Raw genomic sequence first — 22,294 nt, 5'->3', positions numbered from 1 at the left:
TTTGTAGATTTTTTTGATGGCCATTCTGACCTGTGTGAGGTGATACTTCATTGTGGTTTTGATTTGCATTTCTCTAGCAATTAGCAATGATAACCATTTTTTCATGTGTTTATTAGCGATCTATATGTCTTTGGAGAAATGTCTATTTAAGTCTTCTGCCCATTTTTGGGTTCGGGACAAAACCAAAAATATAGACCAATGGGATAATATTAAAAGTCCAGAGATAAACCTGCATGCCTATGGACACTTTATCTTTGACAAAGGAGGCAATAATATACAATGGAGAAAAGATAGTTTCTTCAATTTGTGGTGCTGAGAAAACTGGACAGTTAAGTGTAAAAGAATGAAATTAGAAGAGTTCCTAAGACAATACACAAAGATGAACTTAAAGTGAATTTAAAAACCTAAATATAAAAGACCAGAAACTATAAAATTCTGGAAGGAAATTTATACAGAGCACTCTGACATAGGTCACAGCAAAGGTCCTCTTTGGCCCACCTCCTAGAGGAATGGAAATAAAAACATAAACAGACAAATGGAACCTAATTAAATTTAAAAAGTTTTGCACAGCAATGAAAATAGTAAAAAAGATTAAAAGACAACTTCAGAATGGGAGAAAATAGTTGCAAGTGAAACAGCTGACAAAGGGCTCATCTCCAAAATATATAAGCAGCTAGTATAGTTCAATATCAGGAAAGCAAACAACCTAATCAAGAAAATGAGCAGAAGATTTAGACAGATATTTGTCCAAAGAAGACATCCAGGTGGCCAATAAACACTCAGAGGTTTTATTATTTTGATGTCTCTGTTTAGTTCTTTGGCTCAAGATCCTGCAGTGATACAAAGCAGAATTGTGTACCAGTAGGGAAGGCAGAAAACTCTCTCTCCTCTGACAACTTCTCATGTACAGAGCAAATTGGGATGCAGGAGACGAAGTGGATAGGAGAGGCCATAAAGCTGATAAAGTCCGTTCTCAAGGTTCACAGAATAACACCCAAGACTGAAAGGGAGAGGGAAAACTTGGAACCACTCTCTGTTACCACTGCAAGGACTGTGCTGTATTAGAGAGCTTTGGAGTCAAACCTGGAAACTGTGATATGACGCTGTGACAATGTCTAACTAAATGTTGCCATGTTCTTCTTAAAAGGGCAGATTTTATTTGTTCTTTTAGTTACTTATTTTTGCAGGAAATTAACAAAATTTGTGTCAAACTGCAAACTCTGCCTTAGGGATGGTTATATAAATGCTTGTTCACATAGTTTTGTCTGGGGGTACTTCAACCTTTCCCCCACCTTCATAACTCAGGTTTGAGTGGGACACAGCCCTAGACATTCAGTGAATTTTCTCATTACAGTGTGACAGAATTGTGATGTGTTTCAATCCTGTGTGAAGTGGGAGTGTTCATCATCCAGACCCCCAGCCGTTTCTCATTCCCTGGAGGCTGTTCTTGGCCTGGCCTTATGGAATCTCACCTTAATAGGTATGGTTTAGAAGTCACTGGACCTCTCAAGCAGCATTCAGGCTGCTGTGCAGTCACTGTGTCTGCTTACCTGTCTCCACTCCAGTTCCCAGCTCCACATATTCCAGGCACCTCGGTCCTTCCCGGTCTGACCTGGTGTCTTCATCGTTACCTGACGATTGTGGTCTCCACGTGCCCACCGTCATCCCATGTGAAGGACTGTTAACTGCACCCCTTTACTCAGATCACAGTCCTGGGCTGTCAATCATAAGATACCTGAAAACACTCATTGTATGTACGTCCTCTTTGTTCTCCAATTTTGCAGTTATATTAAATATAGTCAGTTCTGCCTCTTTCTACCCCTATCTTGCCCCTTTTCCCTTCTCTCTCTCCATAGGTAATCACTAGTCTGATCTTTATACCTGTGAATCTGTTTCTATTTTGTTATCTTCATTGGCTTTATTTTTCCAAATATGTAGTGTACAACTACACCTAAAACTAAAAGATATACCCATTTGAATCCAAACTTCCAAAGGATACCAAGGAGAGATAAGAAACGGTTCATCAGTGATCAGTGCAAAGAAATAGAGGAAAACAGTAAAATGGGAAAGACTAGAGATCCCTTCAAGAAAATTAGAAATACCAAGAGAATATTTCATGCAAAAATGGGCTCAATGAAGGACAGAAATGGTATGGGCCTAACAGAAGCAGAAGATATTAAGAAGAGGTGGCAAGAAAACACAGAACTGTACAAAAAAGATCTTCATGAAACAGAAAATCACGATGATGTGATCACTTACCTAGAGCCAGATATCCTGGAAGGTGAAGTCAAGTGGGCCTTAGGAAGCATCACTACTAACAAAGCTAGTGGTGGTGATGGAATTCCAGTTGAGTTATTTCAAATCCTAAACGATGATGCTGTGAAAGTGCTGAACTCAACATGCCAGCAAATTTGGAAAACTCAGCAGTGGCCACAGGACTGGAAAAGGTCAGTTTTCATTCCAGACCCAAGAAAAGGCAATGCCAAAGAATGTCTAAACTACTGCACAGTTGCACTCATCTCCCATGCTAGCAAAGTAATGCTCAAAGTTCTCCAAGCCAGGCTTCAACAGTACATGAACCACGAACTTCAAGATGTTAAAGCTGGATTCAGAAAAGGCAGGGATATCAGAGATGAAATTGCCAACATTTGTTGGATCATCAAAAAAGCAAAAGAGTTCCAGAAAAATATATACTTCTGCTTTATTGACTATGGCAAAAACTTTGACTGTGTGGATCCCAACAAACTGTGTAAAATTCTTCAAGAGATGGGAAAACCAGACCACCTTACCTGCCTCCTGAGAAATCTGTATGCAGGTCAAGAAGAAATGGACATGAAACAACAGGCTGGTTCCTAATTGGAATGGAGTGAACTGCCAGGCTGGATGAAGCACAAGCTGGAGTCAAGATTGCTTGGAGAAATATCAATACCCTCAGATACGCAGATGACACCACACCTATGGCAGAAAGTGAAGAACTAAAAGGCCTCTTGATGAAAGTGAAAGAGGAGAATGAAAAAGTTAGCTTAAAATTCAACTTTCAGAAAACAAAGATCATGGCATCCAGTCCCATTAGTTCATGACAAATAGATGGAGAAACGATGGAAACAATGGGAGACTTTAATTTTCTGGGCTTCAAAATCACTGCAGATGGTGACTGCAGCCATAAAATTAAAAGACATTTGCTCCTTGGAAGAAAGTCTATGAGTCAACTAGAGAGCATACCAAAAACAGAGACATTATTTTACCAACAGAGGTCCATCTAGTCAAAGCTATGGTTTTTCCAGTAGTCATCTATGGATGTGAGAGTTGTACCATAAAGAAAGCTGAGCGCTGAAGAACTGCTGCTTTTGAACTGTGGTGTTGGAGAAAACTCTTGAGAGTCCCTTGGACTGCAAGGAGATCCTAAAAGAAAGAAGTCCTGAATATTCATTGGAAGGACTGATGCTGAAGCTGAAACTCCAATACTTTGGCCACCTGATGTGAAGAACTGATTTGTTGGAAAAGACCCTGATGCTGGGAAAGATTGAAGGTGGGAGGAGAAGGGGACGACAGAGGATGAGGCTGTCAGATGGCATCACCGACTCAATGGACACGAGTTTCAGTAACTCCGGGAGCTGGTGATGGACAGGGAGCCACGTGTTGCAGTCCATGGGGTGGCAGAGTCCAATGCAACTAAGTAACTGAACTTAACTGAACACCTAAAACCCATATAAAGTTGTAAATCAACAACACTTCCTGAAAAAGAAAGCATATCTAAATGTCCCTTATTTTCCTGATTTCACTTCCTCTCAATTGGTTTTCATTCCTTCCAAAACATAAACCTTTGATATTTGGACATAAAACCCATTGTATATTGCTTTAAAAATAAATGGTGGATTATATTGAAAGCCTTCATGTAAATGTTAATATTTACAATCTTATCTCTGAATATTTTCATAACCCCAACTCCATTCAACTTTTCTTAAAATATGGGTTTAGTGATCTTTATCTGGTAATTCTGATTTTATGTGTCTGAGATAGACTCTGGTCACACCTCTATCCATTCAGAGTTAGAGAACAGATTTTAGTGTAAGCTCACTGATCAAAAAATATCAGAAAACATAACAGAATTTTTTGGAAAACAGATTGTTTTTGCAGTGATATAAAGAAATCTGAAAAAGATTGTTCATTGAATGTCCATTGTCTCACAATAAAATCCATGTATTACTTTGAGTAACAAGATGGAAAATCTTAATGGAATCCATTAAGTTCATGAATAAAATGAGGGCATATTCAAAAATTGACTGTGCTTTCATGTTAATATAAAAATTGCATGTTTATAATAAATTCAAAACATACAAAGTATATTAATTTGAATAAAATTATCAATCATTTTTTTTAAGCATTCATAATATAAGCTCATTTCTACCATATATTTTTCAATGAAACAATATTAAGACAGAGAAGGTAATTTTATTTTCAAGATAATTGGTATAACTTTGCTAAAAAGTGTAAAAATTAATTTAGCCATCTCTAATTACAATTCTTCAAGGCGTAGTTATCTACTATGCCCATATATACCCAGGATAAAAAGAAACGGAAACCAAATAATAAGAAATATCAACTTGCTTCTTTCATTTACAGATATTTCTCTATTCAAGTTTAATTATTTCTTAACATATCTCTCCTGACTCCTGGAAACATTTTTTCGATCTAGATAATGGAGAACTTAGCAAACTTAGTGAATATGCTTCATTTCTATATTTATCTCAGAATTCCAGGAGTCTCCATTTATTTTTGAAATCACCATTTCCTAGAAAGAGAATCCTATTTACAGGATTAGTTGAGAACCTATAAATCACTCATCCAATCTCAGCTTTCTACAACCAATGGCAGCCTATCTTCATTTATCTATAGAGTTTTAAAGCTAGAATGATTTAAAGAACATCATGTATTTCTAATAAACATCTTCAGTGCAGCTTTCACGTCCTTGTTCCTCAGGCTGTAGATCATGGGGTTCAGCATGGGAATCACCAGCGTATAGAACACTGAGGCCATTTTATCAGCACCCACAGAATGGTAAGTCTGAGGCTGCAAATACATAAAAAGCAGAGTTCCACAGAAGACTGACACTGCCGTCATATGCGAGGCACATGTGGAGAAGGCTTTTTTCCTTCCTTGTGATGAACGTATCCTTAGAATGGATAGAACAATGTTGAAATAAGATGCTACAACGGTAATTATGGAAAACACCAAATTTGTAGATGCAGATATAAATATTACTGCTTTTGGAACTGAAGTATCAGAGCAAGACAATGCTAACAGAGGGGCGGTATCACAGTAAAAATGATTGATTACATTGGAAGAACAATAAGTCAGAGAGAATACAGAAGATGAAGTCACGACTGATGTGCAAAAGCCATAGAGGTATGTGAGGGAGACCAGCAGAAGGCAGACCCTCCAAGACACCACCGCCATGTAGAGCAGGGGGCTACAGATGGCCACATGGCGGTCATAGGCCATCACAGCCAACATGAGCACCTCAGCGACGATGAAAACCAAGAACCCCCCTAGCTGAATGGCACACTCACAGTAGGAGGTGGTGTGCTTCTTTACTAAGAAGTTGACCAGCAATTTAGGAGCAATGACAGTTGAATTGCCAAGATTGACGACGGCCAAGTGCCTGAGGAAGAAATACATGGGGGTCTGAAGTTGGGAGTCCACACTGGTGAGGGTGATGATGCTTAGGTTGCCTGTCACGGTCAGCCCATAGATGACCAGGAAGACAAAGAAGAGTGGGATCTGGAGGTCTGGACGTTCTGAGACTCCTGTGAGAATAAACTCAGTGACTCGGGTGAAATTTCCATGAGCCATGTTAACAGTTTGGATAGTCATCTGTTTGAAGAAAAAAAGAATTAATCACAAACTTTATGGAACTATTTTCCAGGACTGTTATTAGATGACAAAAGCAATCCTTTGATGAGATTTCCTATTCATCTCAGTTATTAAACTCAAAGTTCTAGGTCTAGTAATCCAATTTTGCAATCATTTACTGAAGAGAAGAAACCGGTATGGCAAATTAAACAGATGATCAAGTGTAATGAATATTTTGAGAGTTTATTTTCTTATAATCTTATTAAATTATGACTGTTTTAGTAGCTTAAAAATTAAAACAGAGATTCCAATCTGATGCCTCTTGAGCAGAGTGTGAGGAAGATATGACGAATTGCAAGTTCCCTAATAATTCAAGATTTCCCAGGTGGCTTAATGGTAAAGAATCTGCCTGCAAATGCAGGATACGCAAGAGACAGAGGTTCTATCTCTGGGTTGGGAAGATCCCTGGGAATAGGAAATGGCAGCCTGTTCCAACATTCTTGCCGGGAAAATTCCATGGACAGAAGACCCTGCTGGGCGACAGTCCTGGTGGGGGTCATAGAGTCAGCCAGGACTGAGAGGCTAGGCACACAAATAATTTGTCATCTGTTCTTAATGTCTAAATCTGAGATTTCTTGCTTTTTCTTAAGAATAGATAATTTAGCCAATACTCTGCCCCTTTTCATTTATACTGTCTTTCTATAGCTTCTGTTTGGTGTATATTGAACTTGCAATTTTGACTATTTCTGTTAACCTCTATGCTCATTTTTCACTTTATTACCAAAAAAAATGGAGAGGTGTTCTCAGATCCATTCTTTACATCAACTATTCTCTTTTCAGCTTTAAAAATTTTTTCTCCTTGAAAATGTTTTCCTCCCTATCTAGCTGTTTTCCTTCTTGCCCACAAGTTGATGCAATTCCTCATATTATTTCAATGTGCTTTTATTTTTAACCATTATTTTTTATTTATACAATTTCATAGTGTTATTTTTTGAATTATGTAATACTTCTGAACTCATCACTTTACTGATATTTTATCAGATTTTTGATATTTTTTCATCAATGCAATAATAAAAAACATTCTTTTATATAACTTCTTTGGTAACTTCATTACATATATTTTCTAAAGGATCTACATGAGATTATAATACAACTGAATGTTTTGCTAGAGATATTTGAAAGGTGATATTTGACCTCACTAAGTTGAGCTGTGTCTCAATAACAATTGATATCCAGCGGGGGGCACCTGACACAAAGAAGCCTGTTCATAGGCTCTAATCTGAGGACTTGGAGAGAATTTGTAGAGGGTCAAAGCTACAGGATCAATTAACATAAGATTTACCTTTTAGCAAAAATTAACATATATGTATGTATATATACATATGCAATATATTACTAATAATTAATAAAGTAGCAGGAGGAAACTTTTGTAGATGGTGAATATGTTTATGGCATAGATTGTGGTGACGATTTCACTGATACACACATACCTCCAATCTCATCAAGTTGCATACATTAAACATGTAGAGTTTTTTGCATGTCAATCATAATTCAATAAAGTGTTTTTTAAATCTATATATCATAAATACGTGACTTTAAAAAGACCAGAACTGTTGACATTTTCTCTTCTAAACAAAATTAAAACAAAAACTCTACAGTAAGAAAAAAAAAAAGTTGTGACAATGAAAAAGAATCAGAGATATAAGACCAAGATTACTTCTAATATTGTTGAATATTTTATACTAGTTTATTTCTGACACCAAATATTCTCTTTGGTTCCTTGAATCATTTTCTTATTTAATTACCATGTATTTGTTGATTTTCTACTTTTGTCAGAATATAGCCAAGCTTCAGTTGAATTACTTGTCCCTTACCTCATGGACATTCTATTCCAATAATAAGGAAGAGAGAAAGGGCTGGTAACAAAATATATAAATGAGAAAACTGTAGAATATATTCATTTTAATAAGAAGAAGTAACAAAATATACATTAGGATAACCTGAGAGAATTATTTCACACAAGATGTTAAGAGAAGACCTTTTTGAAACATGACATTTGAACTAAAACTAAACGATGAGGAGGAACCAACTTTTGAATGAATCACCGGAAGAACATTCCAGGATTCCAATTTCTTGAAGATGTTGTTTTGGGGTAGAAAATAACTATTTTTTTTCCTGTCTGTTTTTATAGCAAAACTTAATGGAGCCAGTGTGACTAAATAATAATGAGGAAAAGGGGACAGTAGAATCATATAATATAGGTCACAGTAAATAGTTGGATTTTATTTTAAGTGAATTCTAAGGCATTGATAAGTTTGAAGGTAGTTAGGAAACATGACCAGTTTTAAACTTTAAAAAGATAACGCTTGCTGTTATGAAAATAATTACATAATTGAAAGGAGTTAGAAATCATGAGTAAAAATTTAAAAGTGAGTAAGCAGTTACTATAGGATTCCTGGTGGAAGATAATGCGCCAAAGTAGAGAAATGGAAATAGAAGATGGTACATTAACAGTTGAGAGCAGAAACAAGAAAGTATCAGCAACATAATTCATTGTGTGTGCTCTGTGAGAAAGAGATGAGGGAATGACACTGAGATCAGGAACAAAAAATACTTTTGCAATTTTTTTTGTGACTGGATCAAATGTGGTTTTTCAAATATTTGGGGTTATGTTTTAAGATGGAGTGATGAAAGTGATATAATGAACTTACTAAGCTTTAGGTGTTTGTGAGACATTTAAATATTAATTTGGGCAAGCTACTATGTAAGTCTGGAGCATATGTGGTAAGTTAGACTTGCAGATATTTAGGAAATGAGCCCTAATGATCATACGATATCTTTTCATCTATTCCAAGATTTTTTCATCTGCTTCAAGTTTTTCACTTTAATTGTTGCATAGCTTCCCAATAGGTTACTCTATCTTCCTGCGTCCTTTTCCACTGAGGACAACCCTCTTTTTTGAGATTCTAGCTTTTCTTTTGTCTTGTAACACTGCACTACGGGATCTTCTTTCTGTGTTTCTCATACCTCTTATTTTTCTGAAGAAAAAAAATGCTTTTATTGAAGTATAGTTGATTTGGACTTCCCAGGTGGCAGAGTGGTAAAGAATTTGCTTACCAATGTGGGAAACTTGTATTTGATCTCTGGATTGGGGAGATCTCCTGGGGGAAATGGCAACCCACTCCAGTATTTTTGCGTGGAAAATTCCATGGACCTTGTCTATTTTTAAATTTTGATTTTATGTGATAAAATATGTAATATGAGTTCTGCCCCATTAAATAATTTATGAATGAAGAGTACAGTATTGTAAATTATAGTTAAATGCTATAGAGTAGATCTCTAGATTTTATTCACCTTCCTTAACTGAAACTTTATATACCTGTGGACTAACAACTCCCTATATGGTCCAACTTCCAACTTCTGGGCATTTATTGAAAATAATTTCAATCTGAATATTAAAGAGGTGGTGATACCCTGCCAAGGTTTTTTTTTTTTTTTTTTGGGAAATGATATGTCTGCTTATAGATGCAGGTTCTATTCCTGCAGGGTCAGAAAGATACCCTGGAGGAGGAAATAACAACCCCTCCAGTCTTCTCGCCTGGAAAATCCCATGGGGGCTGCAGTTCATGGGGTCCCAAAGAGTGGGACACAAATGAGCATGTATGTGTGCATGAAAGCAGACAAGATGCAAAACGGACGCAAAAGGATGACTGCGTCTTGAATCTTCAGAATTGCTGATGGTAGTTAGAAGTTATTTGGGGTTAAAGTCTTTCTCCAAAAGTCTTAAAAATCATCCTGTATTTACCAGGCTACTTGCTCAATTTGTAAAATCTTTTCTAAAAAAAAATAGAAAAAGAAAAAAATGGTCTATGTTGTTAGCAACTGGTAGAGAAAACAAACGAATAAAAATCTTCAAGTTTATGCATGGGAGTTGATTCTTATATATAACAACATGCATATCTTTAAATTAAATTATTTTCAATTTATAAAATAGTTCATGGGTGACACAATATTTAAAATATTCTTTTTAAAATATTGAATTGGGTACATTAATAAAAAAGCCAAATGCTACATGAGGCTAAATACTAAGTATTTGTCATTGATCTGAAATTTAAATGTAGCTGAATATCCTGTATTTTATCTGCAAATTCTTACCTTACTGGATTCTAATAGTTAGATTGGTGATGATCTGTGTACTCCTTCTGCACTTGCAATATCCAAATGCAACTTTCAACTTTCACAAGTCAAATAGATATAGGACATGTAGTCATTTCATGGGATTTTAATGCCTTAAATACCATACTATTTCCGGGAAACCAGTTAAAAAAGGAAATAATGAAATTCTTATGACATAAAGAATGATCTGTCAGTGACCATAAAATTGTCTTTAGTCAGAATCTAAGATTTAAGGTGAATTACCAACATTAGGTGATAATCAAAATCAACAGCAATGTTTATCTACTCACATTTAAAGAATAATTGCATTTTCTGCTCTCAAGTTTCTCTGACTTTTCTCAGAGTTAGGAGAATTTATGCTTTTCTTCTCTCTTTCTAATGTTCCTTGAGGAAGTAGCATGGTATTTATTCAGACATTTTTGTCTAAATCCTCTGAGAGATTAAAAAATTGTCTGTAGTTTCTGCTAATTATCCAAGATATTCTGCATATTCCCTAGTGAAAAAGTGTAAGGGGCAGTTTAAGAAAAGGAAGAAAACAACAAAAATGATCTGTACAGTTCCATGGAGACCTACAGCCATTTTTATGTGTTCATTCATTTACACAGACTCAATGATTATAGTAACAATGAAAATGTTACTGTATTTGGGCTTTAACTCAGCAAAACTGAAACAGTTCCAAAAGGCATGATAGAAGTGTAAATGAATCATTATCATCATTGCATAGCATTTTTTGAATTTATAATTCCAGTAAAAAAATATGTAGTTGGCACTGGGGTGAAAATATGTCATTTAACATACATGAGATAAATATGGACTATAACAATATACAGACGAAAACCAAGCTCAGATAAACTATGTAATTTGACCAAAGCCATGATGAAATTAAAGCCTTATCTTTAAGTGAGTGGTATACATACCCTGACCTTTAATATGAAAAATTCATAACAATTATTGAAATGCAGTGTGTGTTTAAACTATAGTGCTTCCTGAGCTGAGACACCAACACTCTTGGATAATGTTCAGTACAACCTCATGGAAGGTAAAATTTAATATAAGACAGTACATACTCCATACTCTCTCATAACATTTTACCTATACCCTCATCCTTATGTATTAGAATTGAGGAAAAATCATAAACAGTTAAAGATGGATCTAAATTGCATAGATGGGTAAGTTTTGGAAAATGTGTCATTTGTTCCTAATACCTAAATCAAGATATAGAATATTTCCAGCACCACAGAAACTTCTCCAATGGTTTATAACCCCTCCACCCTTCACCTCTCCTGGAATGATGAAAATTTCCCTCATTTAACGCCACAAACATTCTCCCAACTCTAGCAATACTACTCTATTTTCTATCCCTAAACTTATTATCCTGTTTTTGAATTTCGTGTAAGTGGAATCACACAACAAATAATCTCAGTCTGGTATCTTTCACTCAGCATAGTGATTTTGAAATTTATCCATGTGTGATTTTATAACTATATGACATCCCACTGCATGTGAGTACCACAGCTCTTCAAATATTGATGGATACTGTGTTTGTGATGTGCTATTAAAATGTCTAGTATAAACAGTCCTCTGTAAATGAACATGTGAGTATATATACATTACTTTCTCTTAGTTAGGGATCTTAGAATAACTAGGACGTAGGTCACTGTATAATTAATTTTATAAGAAACTTCAAGATAACCAAACTTACTGTAGTATTTTACATTAGCAAAAGCCGTGAATGGGAATTTCATTTTCACCATATTCTTGCCAATATTTGACGTAAAAATTAATACACACACATATATAAATGGACATCGGGATAAGATAATCCTATCCCCTGGTGGCTCAGACAGTAAAGAATCTGCCTGCAATGTGGGAGCTCTGGGTTCAATCCAAGGAGCAAGCATATTTTAATTTCATGGCTGCAGTCACCATCTGCAGTGATTTTGGAGCCCAGAAAAATAAAGTCAGCCACTGTTTCCACTGTTTCCCCATCTATTTGCCTTGAAGTGATGGGACCAGATGCCATGATCTTAGTTTTCTGAATGGTGAGCTTTAAGCCAACTTTTTCACTCTCCTTTTTCACTTTCATCAAGAGATTCTTTAGTTCCTCTTCACTTTCTGCCATAAGGGTGGTGTCATCTGCATATCTGAGGTTATTGATATTTCTCCCAGCAATCTTGATTCCAGCTTGTGCTTCTTCCAGCCCGGTGTTTCTCATGGTGTACTCTGCATATAAGTTAAATAAGCAGGGTGACCATATACAGCCTTGAAGTACTCCTTTTCCTATTTGGAACCAGTCTGTGTTCAAATCTACATCTTATGTTGTCTAAATTTTACCTGTTGAAATTTAATTTTTACTTGATTTTTTGAATTTTTCCATATGCTAGGTAAAGCAATTTTTGCATATTTTCTCCCTGATATTTTATATTATGATATTTCTGTTTCGTTCTTTGACCCAATATCTTATTGTATTACCAAAGAGATTTTTACTATCACTAGGGAGAGCGAAGGAGAAGGCAGTGGCACCCACTCCAGTGCTCTTGCCTGGAGAACCCCAGGGACGAAGGGGCCTGGTGGGCTGCAGTCCATGGGTCGTGAAGAGTCGGACACGACTCAGTGACTTCGCTTTCCCTTTTCACTTTCATGCATTGGAGAAGGCAGTGGCACCCCATTCCAGTGCTCTTGCCTGGAGAATCCCATGGACGGAGGGGCCTGGTGGGCTGCTGTCCATGGGGTCGTGAAGAGTCGGACACGACTGAGCGACTTCGCTTTCCCTTTTCACTTTCGTGCATGGGAGAAGGAAATGGCACCCCACTCCAGTGCTCTTGCCTGGAGAATCCCAGGGACAGCGGAGCCTGGTGGGCTGCCGTCTATGGGGTCGCACAGGGTCAGACATGACTAAAGTTACTTAGTAGCAGGGAGAGCAAAAAGCTATCTCCTCCCAGAAAAAGTTCACAAGCACAAAACAGACTGGAACGCAGGAGATGAAGTGGGTAGAAGAGGCCATGAAGCTGACAAAGTCCCAAACCGAGGTACAGACTAACACTGAAGGCCTGAAGGCTGAGAAGGGAGCAGGAGAACTGAGAGCCCCTCCCCGCTGTCGCCTCTAGGGTTACTCTAATTTTCTTGTATTGACTATATTGGTTTGCCAGGAACCTAGAATCTGTCTTGAACATGGTTATACTGTGCTGTGAAGACATGTGAATATGGTTATCTTCTTCTTAAGAGGGTTGCTTCATTTGTTCTTTTTTTAACTAGAGCAGGAAATTAACAAGGTTTTTGGCAAACTACAGTCTGTCTCATGGGGGATTTCATAAATATTAGATCTTTTTTTTTTTTTTTTTGGTCTGGGACAACTGAAACCTTCCAGTAACCAACATGGCTCAGTAGAATAAATGAACTTCGCTCAGGATAAGTTAACTGGACAGCTTTTACAAAGAATAAGGATCTCATTTTCATAGACTGTTTCCTTTCTGCAATTCATTGCCAACATTTCTGAGACTATTGTCTCAAATTCTGACTTTTTGTTCTTTAGATCAGAAAAAACTAGGTTATTTTTAATATTTCTATTTGAATGATGTAGACTAAAACCTTGCCTCAAAATAAATAAAATGGGAAAAAACACCCATTCTGTTAGCTTCTAATGCTGTTCAGAATCACCTCCACACAATGTGCCTTTCTTAACCATGTCCTCATTTACCTTAGGGTTAAAAATTACATCAGCTTAAAAGAACAGCATGAATTTGTCAGAAATCTCTTTAAGGCAGCCTTCACGTCCTTGTTCCTCAGGCTGTAGATCATGGGGTTCAGCATGGGAATCACCAGTGTATAGAACACTGAGGCCATTTTATCAGCACCCACAGAATGGTAAGTCTGAGGCTGCAAATACATAAAAAGCAGAGTTCCATAGAAGAGTGACACTGCCGTCATATGTGAAGCACATGCAGAGAAGGCTCTTTTTCTTCCTTCTGATGAACGTATCCTTAGAATGGACAGAACAATGTTGAAATAAGATGCTACAACGGTAATTATGGAAAACACCAAATTTGTAGATGCAGATACAAATACTACTGTTTCTGGAAAGAAAGTATCAGAGCAAGACAACGCTATCAGAGGGACGATATCACAGTAAAAATGATTGATTATGTTGGAAGAGCAATAAGTCATAGAGAATACAGAAAATGAAGCCACAACAGCTGTGGAAAAGCCATAGAGGTATGTGAGGGAGACCAGCAGAAGGCAGATCCTCCGAGACACCACCGCCGTGTAGAGCAGGGGGTTACAGATGGCCACATAGCGGTCATAGGCCATCACAGCCAACATGAAAATTTCAGCTACGATGAAAACCAGGAACACGCCTAGTTGGGTGGCACACTCATAGTAGGAGGTGGTGTGTTTCTTCACTAAGAAGTTGACCAGCATTTTAGGAGCAATGACAGTTGAATTGCCAAGATTGACGACGGCCAAGTGCCTGAGGAAGAAATACATGGGGGTCTGAAGTCGAGAGTCCACACTGGTGAGGGTGATGATGCTTAGGTTGCCTGTCACGGTCAGCCCATAGATGACCAGGAAGACAAAGAAGAGTGGGATCTGGAGGTCTGGACGTTCTGAGACTCCTGTGAGAATAAACTCAGTGACTCGGGTGAAATTTCCATGAGCCATGTATGAGTTTGGAGAGTCATCTGTTTGAGCAAGAAAGGAGAAATCGTTAGTTTTTAAAAATTGTATTTCCTAGGATTGCCAGTAGATGGCACGGGCAATGCCTAGGGTGAGATTTCCAAGAATCATGCTTCCAAATTATACCAGCTCCTCTAATTCTGCTGAAATTTAATGTGCTGCTGGCTACATACACTTTTTACATGACAAAAAAAAATTTTAATTGAACCACTTTAAATCAGTAATATTATATCCATCCTCTAAATTTCTCTTTCAAAATTCCACATTTTATTATTTGCCAGTTTCAATAATACTTTGCCATTCTACACACTCCTACTTCCTTAGGTCAAGCTTTCATTAACACTGTCATTGATGACTGTATCATTTTGATCTCCATGTCTTTGGCTGATAGACAAATAACAGTAATACTTTTTTAGCAGTCAAATTTGTCATCTGTGATATATTTTTAGAATAATTGAAAAAAAAAGATTTAGTCTCATATTCCATGCATTCCACATTCAGGTCTGCATCACTTTTCTACTTTAACATCACCTCACTCAGCATATACTCAGCCCAACTTTTTTTTTTTCTTCCTCTTGCCCTCTGTGTCCCTGCTGATATTCAAAATTACCAGTTGAACTAACAACAACCTAAAAAATAAACATTTCTTCCTAGGTTCTATTTTCTTATTAAGATACTACAGAGCTTCTGTCCTGTTAAACCAAGAAACTAGACTCATCCAAAAATGGGTTTAAGGATGGAAGGCGATACTGCGCTTTGTGGATCCAGTTCTATTGCTTTTTCCTAGATGACATTGTCTGCTGTTTCTCTACCGTGTCCCATTCAGCTTTCAGGCCCTTTCCTCTCTCACAGAGGAAACCAAGTGCTGCCTGATCTGCTTTCACGGGTTTTCTTGTAGAATGTGAGACACGCTGAATTAGGCAAAGGAATTCAAACATCTGCTACCATTCACCATTTTGAAGACTTCAGTTCTGCTAAGGATTAGTCTAACATTTATTGAGCGTATCTTCGTTTTCAGTGTCTTTTATTGTTTTCTTTTAAATTTCCAGATTACTCTACCCTACCCATTCATTTTTAATTTTAATTTTCTCCTTAAGAATATATAACATGAGATCTGTTCCATGAAAAGATTTATGGTTGAATAGACTAGCATTCTTAATTATAGGCACAATGTTGCTCCTCTCTAGAACTTATTCATCTTCCATTACTGAAATTTGATATCTGTTGATTAGCAGTTCTTCATATGGTCCAACTTACAACTTCTGGGTACTTATCAAAAAGAATTGCCATAAGGATCTTAAAGAGATAGTGATACTCTGCCCATTCTTCTTATTTTGTGAAGGATATCTTTGGTCATTTTTGACCATTCTGATGCAACATTTATATGCTTCTATTTAGGGCCAACCATTAGAGCACACAGAATAAAAAAAGTATGCAAAGATGTAACTGATATTTCAATCTTCAGACCTGGTGATAAGAGTGAGGAACTACTTGAGGTCCATGGCTTTCTCCTTAACTCTTAAAAAAGTATTCTATGCATTTACTAGTTTACTCAATCAGTTAGTAAAGTCTTACCTGAAAACAACAACAACAACAACAAAAAACCAAGTAGCAAGCAACCCTTAGGGAAAACAAACAACTGAAAATTCTCCAAGTTCATGTGTGGGAATTGATTCTCATATAGAAGAATATACATATCCTTATATTAAGATTATTTTCAGTTTATAAAATGTTTCATGGGTAATACATATCAATGTATTTTTTCAAATATTGCATTGGATATATTTTATAGAAAATTCAAATATTATATGAGACAGGCACTAAAAAGTATTTGTCATTGATCTGAAATTTAAATGCAACTGAACATCTTATATTTCATCTGGACATTCTAACCTTCCTGGATTTTAATAGATTAGATTTCTCATGATTTTTTCAGATATATCTAACTCGTTCTGCAATTATAATACCCAAATCTAACTTTCAGCTTTCATAAATAAAATAGATATACGACATCTAGTCGGTTCATAGGTAATGCCCTGACACTACCACAGTATTCCAGGGAAACAAGTTAACAACAACAGAAAATAATAATAATGGAATTTTTGTGGTTAAAGAATATCTGTCAGAGTCCATAAAAGTGTTCATAGTCAGAATCTAAGAAACAAAGGAAATTACCAATGTCAAGGTGATAATCAAAATCAACAATTTCTGTCTACTCACGTTAATGAAGAATTGGATTTTCTCTTCTCATATTTCTCTGACTTTGCTTTGAGTAGAGAGAATTTATGCTTTTTCTCTCTCTTTGTGATATTTCCTGAGGAAGTATCAATAGCATGTGACTTATTCAAATGATTTTGCTTAAATCTTCTGAGAGATTTAAAAAAGATTGCCTGGGTGCCTGCCTATCCCCCAGGATATCCTGCCTATTCTCTAGTGAAAAGTTGTAAGGAATAATTTAAAGAAAGGAAGAAAACAGCATAATGATCTTTACAGTTCCATGGAGACCCACATGACATAAAAGTACTCAATTACTGACACAGAGTCAATGGTCAGAATAACAATGAAAAAGACTAAAGTGCTTTATTGCTGCAAAATTGGAAGTTTCAATAGTCATGATAAAATTGAAAATTAATCACTATCATTGCATATTTTTTTTTCTATTTATTATTCCAGGAAAAATATGTCATGGGTGCTGCATTAAAAATATACCATTTAACCTATGTGAGGAGGATATTACTATTCCCAAGTTCAGAGGACGCTGCACTCAGATAAACCATGTTATTTGACCAAAGATGTGCAATTGATGACTAGAAGGTTTGAAATTAAAGCCTGTCTTTAAATGAATGAAATATATGCATTTTCTTTTCATATGAAAAACACATAACAATTATTGTGATGCAATGTGTTGCAATAATAGTTCTCTAAATCATAGTGTTTCCTGAGCTGAGATTTACCACTTTTGCATAATGTTCACATAATCTTATAGAAGATAAAATCTAATATAAGGAAATATATTCCCTCTCATAACGTTTAACCTATGTTCTCTTCTTCTATGAATTCCTTTTGCTTTAGAATTGAGGAAAATTTGCATTCAGTAAAAGAAGGTGTTAAATTGTACAAACGGGTAAGTTTGGAAAATGTGCCATTTGTTCCTAATACCTAATACATTTCAACACCACAGACATTTCCCTGATACTTTATAACCCCCGCTTCTTGGCTCCTCCCATCATAAAGGCAATTTCCCTCAGAACTTAACTTCCCAAACAGCACGCTCTCACCTAGAGCAAATGCTGCTCTGGTTTCTATCCCTACTCTCATTTTCCCTGTTTCTGAATTTCACATAAGTGAAACCACGCAATAAATATTCTTAGCTGTATCTTGCACTCAGCTTAATTACTTTGAAATTCAGCTGTGCTGAGTTTATATGGATGTATAACAGTCCTCTGCATACATATATCCCATCTTACTAGTTCTTCTACCAATAGATATTTGAGTTTGGGTTTATTATAAAATATCTTGTATAAACACCCTTATAAAAGCATATGTGTGTATATATGTATTATTTTTACTAGTTATAGATCTAAGAGGCAATTACTGTAACATAAGCAGCTGCATTTTTAGCTTTATAAGAACCTACTAACTTTCTGAACTTATGGTAACATTTTACATTACCAAAAGCCATGTATGGGGATTCGATTTGCCCCATCTCCTTGGCAATATTTGATGCAAAAATTTTAAAAATAACTTATAAATGGAATTGGGATAAAATAATCTCATTGTGAGTTGAATTTTCATTTACTTGGTGGCTAGTGAAAGTGGACACTTTTCTATGTACTTTGCTATTCATATACCCACATCTTACAGTTCTAAAATTTGCCCATTTTAATTGTTTTCTTCTTTTTATTGATTGTTTGAATACTAAAAGTTTGCTAGATAAAACTACTTTTTCAGATTTTTTTTTCCCCTAGACTTTCTTGCTTCTGATGTTTCTGTTAAGTTCTGTCTCAAGTTGCTACAGTGATGCAAAGCAGAGCTGTGCCACCAGCAGGAAAGGCAGAAACCCTCTCCCCCAAAAAGTTCCAAACAAAGCAGTTTGGGATGCAGGAGATGAAGTGGGTAGGAGAGGCCATAAAACTGATAAAACTGCAAGCTAAGGCACGTAGAGGAACATTCTGAAGACAGGAAAGGAAGCAGGAAACCTGAGAATCTCTCTCTGTTATCACTTCAGAAGAAAGAAAGAAAAGAAAGTGAAGTCGCTCAGTCGTGTCCGTGGACTAATGCCCAACAGGCTCCTCCGCCCATGGGATTCTCCAGGCAAGAGGACTGGAGTGGGTTGCCATTTCCTTCTCCAGAGGATCTTTCTGACCCAGAGTTCGAACCCAGGTCTCCTGCAATGCAGGCAGACACTTTACCCTGTGAGACACGAGGGAAGCCCCAAGGATACTGGAGTCGATTGCTCTGCCCTCCTCCAGGGGATCTTCCCAACCCAGGAATCAAACTCAGATCTCTCACATTGCAGGCAGATTCTTTACCATCTGAGCCTCCAGGGAAGCCCTATCACTTCAAACATTACTCTAATTTTGTTGTATTGAATATGCTGGGGTGTTAGGAAATCTGGAGTCTATTTTGGACATGGTGACACTCTGCTCTGAAGATATCTGAATATTGTCATCTTCTTAAGTGAGTTGATTTTATTTGTTCTTTTTCTTTTTCAGAATTAACAAGGTTTTTGTTAAACTACAGACTCTACCTCATGGGTGATTTCATAACTACTAGTTCATATTTGAGCCTTATCTGGGGTACTCGAATTGTCCTCCACATGCATCAGGATAAGTGAACTGGAAAATTCATCCAAAGAATAAGGATCTGACTTTCATTGGCTCTTTTTTCCCTTCAATTCAACCCCCAAATTCTGTGACTATTGACTCAAACATTTTTATTATTTAGATCAGAAAACCTGGGTTGTATTCAAGATTTCTATTTGAATGGTACAAACTAGGAACTTTCCTCAAAAGAGAAATTGCAAAATGAGAAAATAATCCATTCTTTTGGCTTCTAATGCTGTAAGAATCTCCTCCACACAATGGCAGCCTATCTTAAGCATCTCTTCATTGATGTGTAGAGTTCAAAAAGACATCAACAGCACAAATTGGTCAGAAATCTCTTCAAGGCAGCCTTCACATCTTTGTTCCTCAGGCTGTAGATCATGGGGTTCAGCATGGGAATCACCAGTGTATAAAACACTGAAGCCATTGTATCAGTTTCTAATGAATGGTTATTTTGAGGCTGTAAATACATAAAAAACAGAGTTCCATAGAAGACTGACACAGCGGTCATATGTGAAGCGCATGTGGAGAAGGCTCTTTTCCTTCCTTCTGATGAACGTATCCTTAGAATGGACAAAATGATGTTGAAATAAGATGCTACAACTACAGTTATGGAAAACATCAAGTTTGTAGATGCAGATAAGAATACTACTGTTTCTGGGAAGGACGTATCAGAGCAGGACAGGGCTAAGAGAGGGACAATATCACAGTAAAAATGATTGATTACATTGAGAGAGCAATAAGCCATTGAGAATACAGAAAAAGAAGTCACAATCGATGTGGAAAAGCCATAGAGGTATGTGAGGGAGACCAGCAGAAAGCAGATCCTCCGAGACACCACCGCCATGTAGAGCAGGGGGTTACAGATGGCCACATAGCGGTCATAGGCCATCACAGCCAACATGAAAATTTCAGCTACGATGAAAACCAAGAACCCTCCTAGCTGAATGACACACTCATAGTAGGAGGTGGTGTGCTTCTTTACTAAGAAGTTGACCAGCATTTTAGGAGCAATGACAGTTGAATTGCCAAGATTGACGACGGCCAAGTGCCTGAGGAAGAAATACATGGGGGTCTGAAGTCGGGAGTCCACACTGGTGAGGGTGATGATGCTTAGGTTGCCTGTCACGGTCAGCCCATAGATGACCAGGAAGACAAAGAAGAGTGGGATCTGGAGGTCTGGACGTTCTGAGACTCCTGTGAGAATAAACTCAGTGACTCGGGTGAAATTTCCATGAGCCATGTAACTGTTTGGAAATTAATCTATTTGGGGAAGAAAAGAAAATGTGGTTACAAACTTCCAAGTAATTATTTTCTTGGATTGTCATTAGATGACAAGGACAATTCCTGGGGTGGGGTTTCCTGAAATCATGTTTCCAAACCACATCAGCTCCTCTGCTTATGCTGAAATCTAGTATACTCCAGCTTATGTGGCGGTTTAGTCACTCGGCCATGTCTGACTCTTTGTGACCCGTGGACTGTAGCCCCCAGGCTCCTCTGTCCATGGGATTTTCCAGGCAAGAACACTGGAGTGGATTGCCATTTCCTTCTCCAGGGGATCTTCCCGACCGAGGAATTGAACCTAGGTCTCTTGCATTGCAGGCAGATTCTGTACTGACTGAGCTTTGAGGGAAGCCCATATAGTTTTCCTAAATGGAAAAAATAAAATGTTAAAAAGCAACGACTGTAAAGCACATTGTATCCATCCTCTAATTTTCTCTGTCAGAGTTCCACATTGTATTTTTTTTTTTTTGACAATTTTCATGATATTTTCCATCCTAAGCGTCCCCTCACCTACCTCCTGAGATCAAGCTTGTATTAACACTCTCATAGACTATTGTATCTTTCTGGTCTCCACGTTGTGATTCATATTTGCTGATAGGCAGATAGCAGTCATTAAAACTTTTAGGTAGCATGTAGTCTGAGATATTTTTAGAATAATTGATAAAAGCTTAAGCCTTGTTTTCAATGCATTCCACAATCAGATACACATCATTTTTTCTATTCCTATCACATTGGACCAGGCTTTTTAACTCTAAATTTTCATCTCAATCTTTCTGTTTCCCTACTGACATTCAAAAGTACCAGTTGAACTAAGAGCACACAACCTAGAATATAAACCTTTTATTCTTAGCTGTTATTTTCTCTTATGCTGCAGAGGTTCTGATTTATCAAACCAGGAATCTAGTCCAATCCAAGGAGTGGTGTTGAGAAAGAAAGGCAACAGCGAAGGTTGCTGAGCCAGTTCTATTCCTCTTTCCTAGATAGTATTTTCTGCTGTTTCTCTAGGCTTCTGTGGTGGCCCAGGTGGTAAAGAATCTGCCTGCAATGCAGGAGACCCAGTTTCGATCCCTGGAAGATCCCCTGGAGAAGGAAATGGCTGTTTCTCTATTGAGTCCCACTCCGCTTTCAGGCTCCTTCCTCATGCACAGATAAGGACCAGGCATTGCCTCGTCTGTTGTCATGGGTTTCATCGTACAAAGAGACACATTGGATTAAGCAAAGGGGCTTAGATTACTAGTACCAGTCCCACAACTCTGAAGTCTTCAGCTGTGCTAGGATTATTCTAATGCTTCCTGATGGTATCTCCATTTTCAATGTCAGTAATTATCTCTTTCTGAAATTCCAGGTTCTTTTACCTTGCCCATTCTTTTTTAATTTTTATTTTAATTTTCTGCTTTAAGAATATATAGCATGTGATCTGCCCCATTAAATGATTTATGGGTCAACTGTACAGTATTGTTCATTAGAGTTACTATACTGTA

At 37.1% G+C, this 22,294-nt stretch overlaps 3 protein-coding genes across 3 annotated transcripts; all 3 read right to left on the bottom strand.

The window, feature by feature from the left end:
- Window positions 1-4,926: 4,926 nt before the first annotated feature.
- LOC136175531 (olfactory receptor 8J3-like) lies at window positions 4,927-5,853 on the bottom strand. Its single transcript, XM_065945805.1, has one exon. It carries the CDS (start codon window positions 5,851-5,853, stop codon window positions 4,927-4,929), a length of 927 nt encoding a protein of 308 aa, XP_065801877.1.
- A 7,887-nt stretch (window positions 5,854-13,740) lies between these two features.
- LOC136175242 (olfactory receptor 8J3-like) lies at window positions 13,741-14,688 on the bottom strand. Its single transcript, XM_065945565.1, has one exon. It carries the CDS (start codon window positions 14,686-14,688, stop codon window positions 13,741-13,743), a length of 948 nt encoding a protein of 315 aa, XP_065801637.1.
- A 5,151-nt stretch (window positions 14,689-19,839) lies between these two features.
- On the bottom strand, window positions 19,840-20,772 carry LOC136175530 (olfactory receptor 8J3-like). The gene has a single exon (XM_065945802.1). The coding sequence runs from the start codon at window positions 20,770-20,772 to the stop codon at window positions 19,840-19,842; it is 933 nt and encodes a 310-aa protein (XP_065801874.1).
- Between the last annotated feature and the right edge of the window lie 1,522 nt (window positions 20,773-22,294).

This window comes from Muntiacus reevesi, chromosome 9 (assembly GCF_963930625.1).
Source record: "Muntiacus reevesi chromosome 9, mMunRee1.1, whole genome shotgun sequence".
Lineage (NCBI taxonomy): Eukaryota > Metazoa > Chordata > Mammalia > Artiodactyla > Cervidae > Muntiacus > Muntiacus reevesi.
This window is presented reverse-complemented; position numbering and strand designations above follow the sequence as displayed.

Bases quoted from the DNA above. Each gene is read 5' to 3' on its own strand.
- LOC136175531 (XM_065945805.1), bottom strand. From the start codon at position 5,853: ATGGCTCATGGAAATTTCACCCGAGTCACTGAGTTTATTCTCACAGGA.
- LOC136175242 (XM_065945565.1), bottom strand. From the start codon at position 14,688: ATGGCTCATGGAAATTTCACCCGAGTCACTGAGTTTATTCTCACAGGA.
- LOC136175530 (XM_065945802.1), bottom strand. From the start codon at position 20,772: ATGGCTCATGGAAATTTCACCCGAGTCACTGAGTTTATTCTCACAGGA.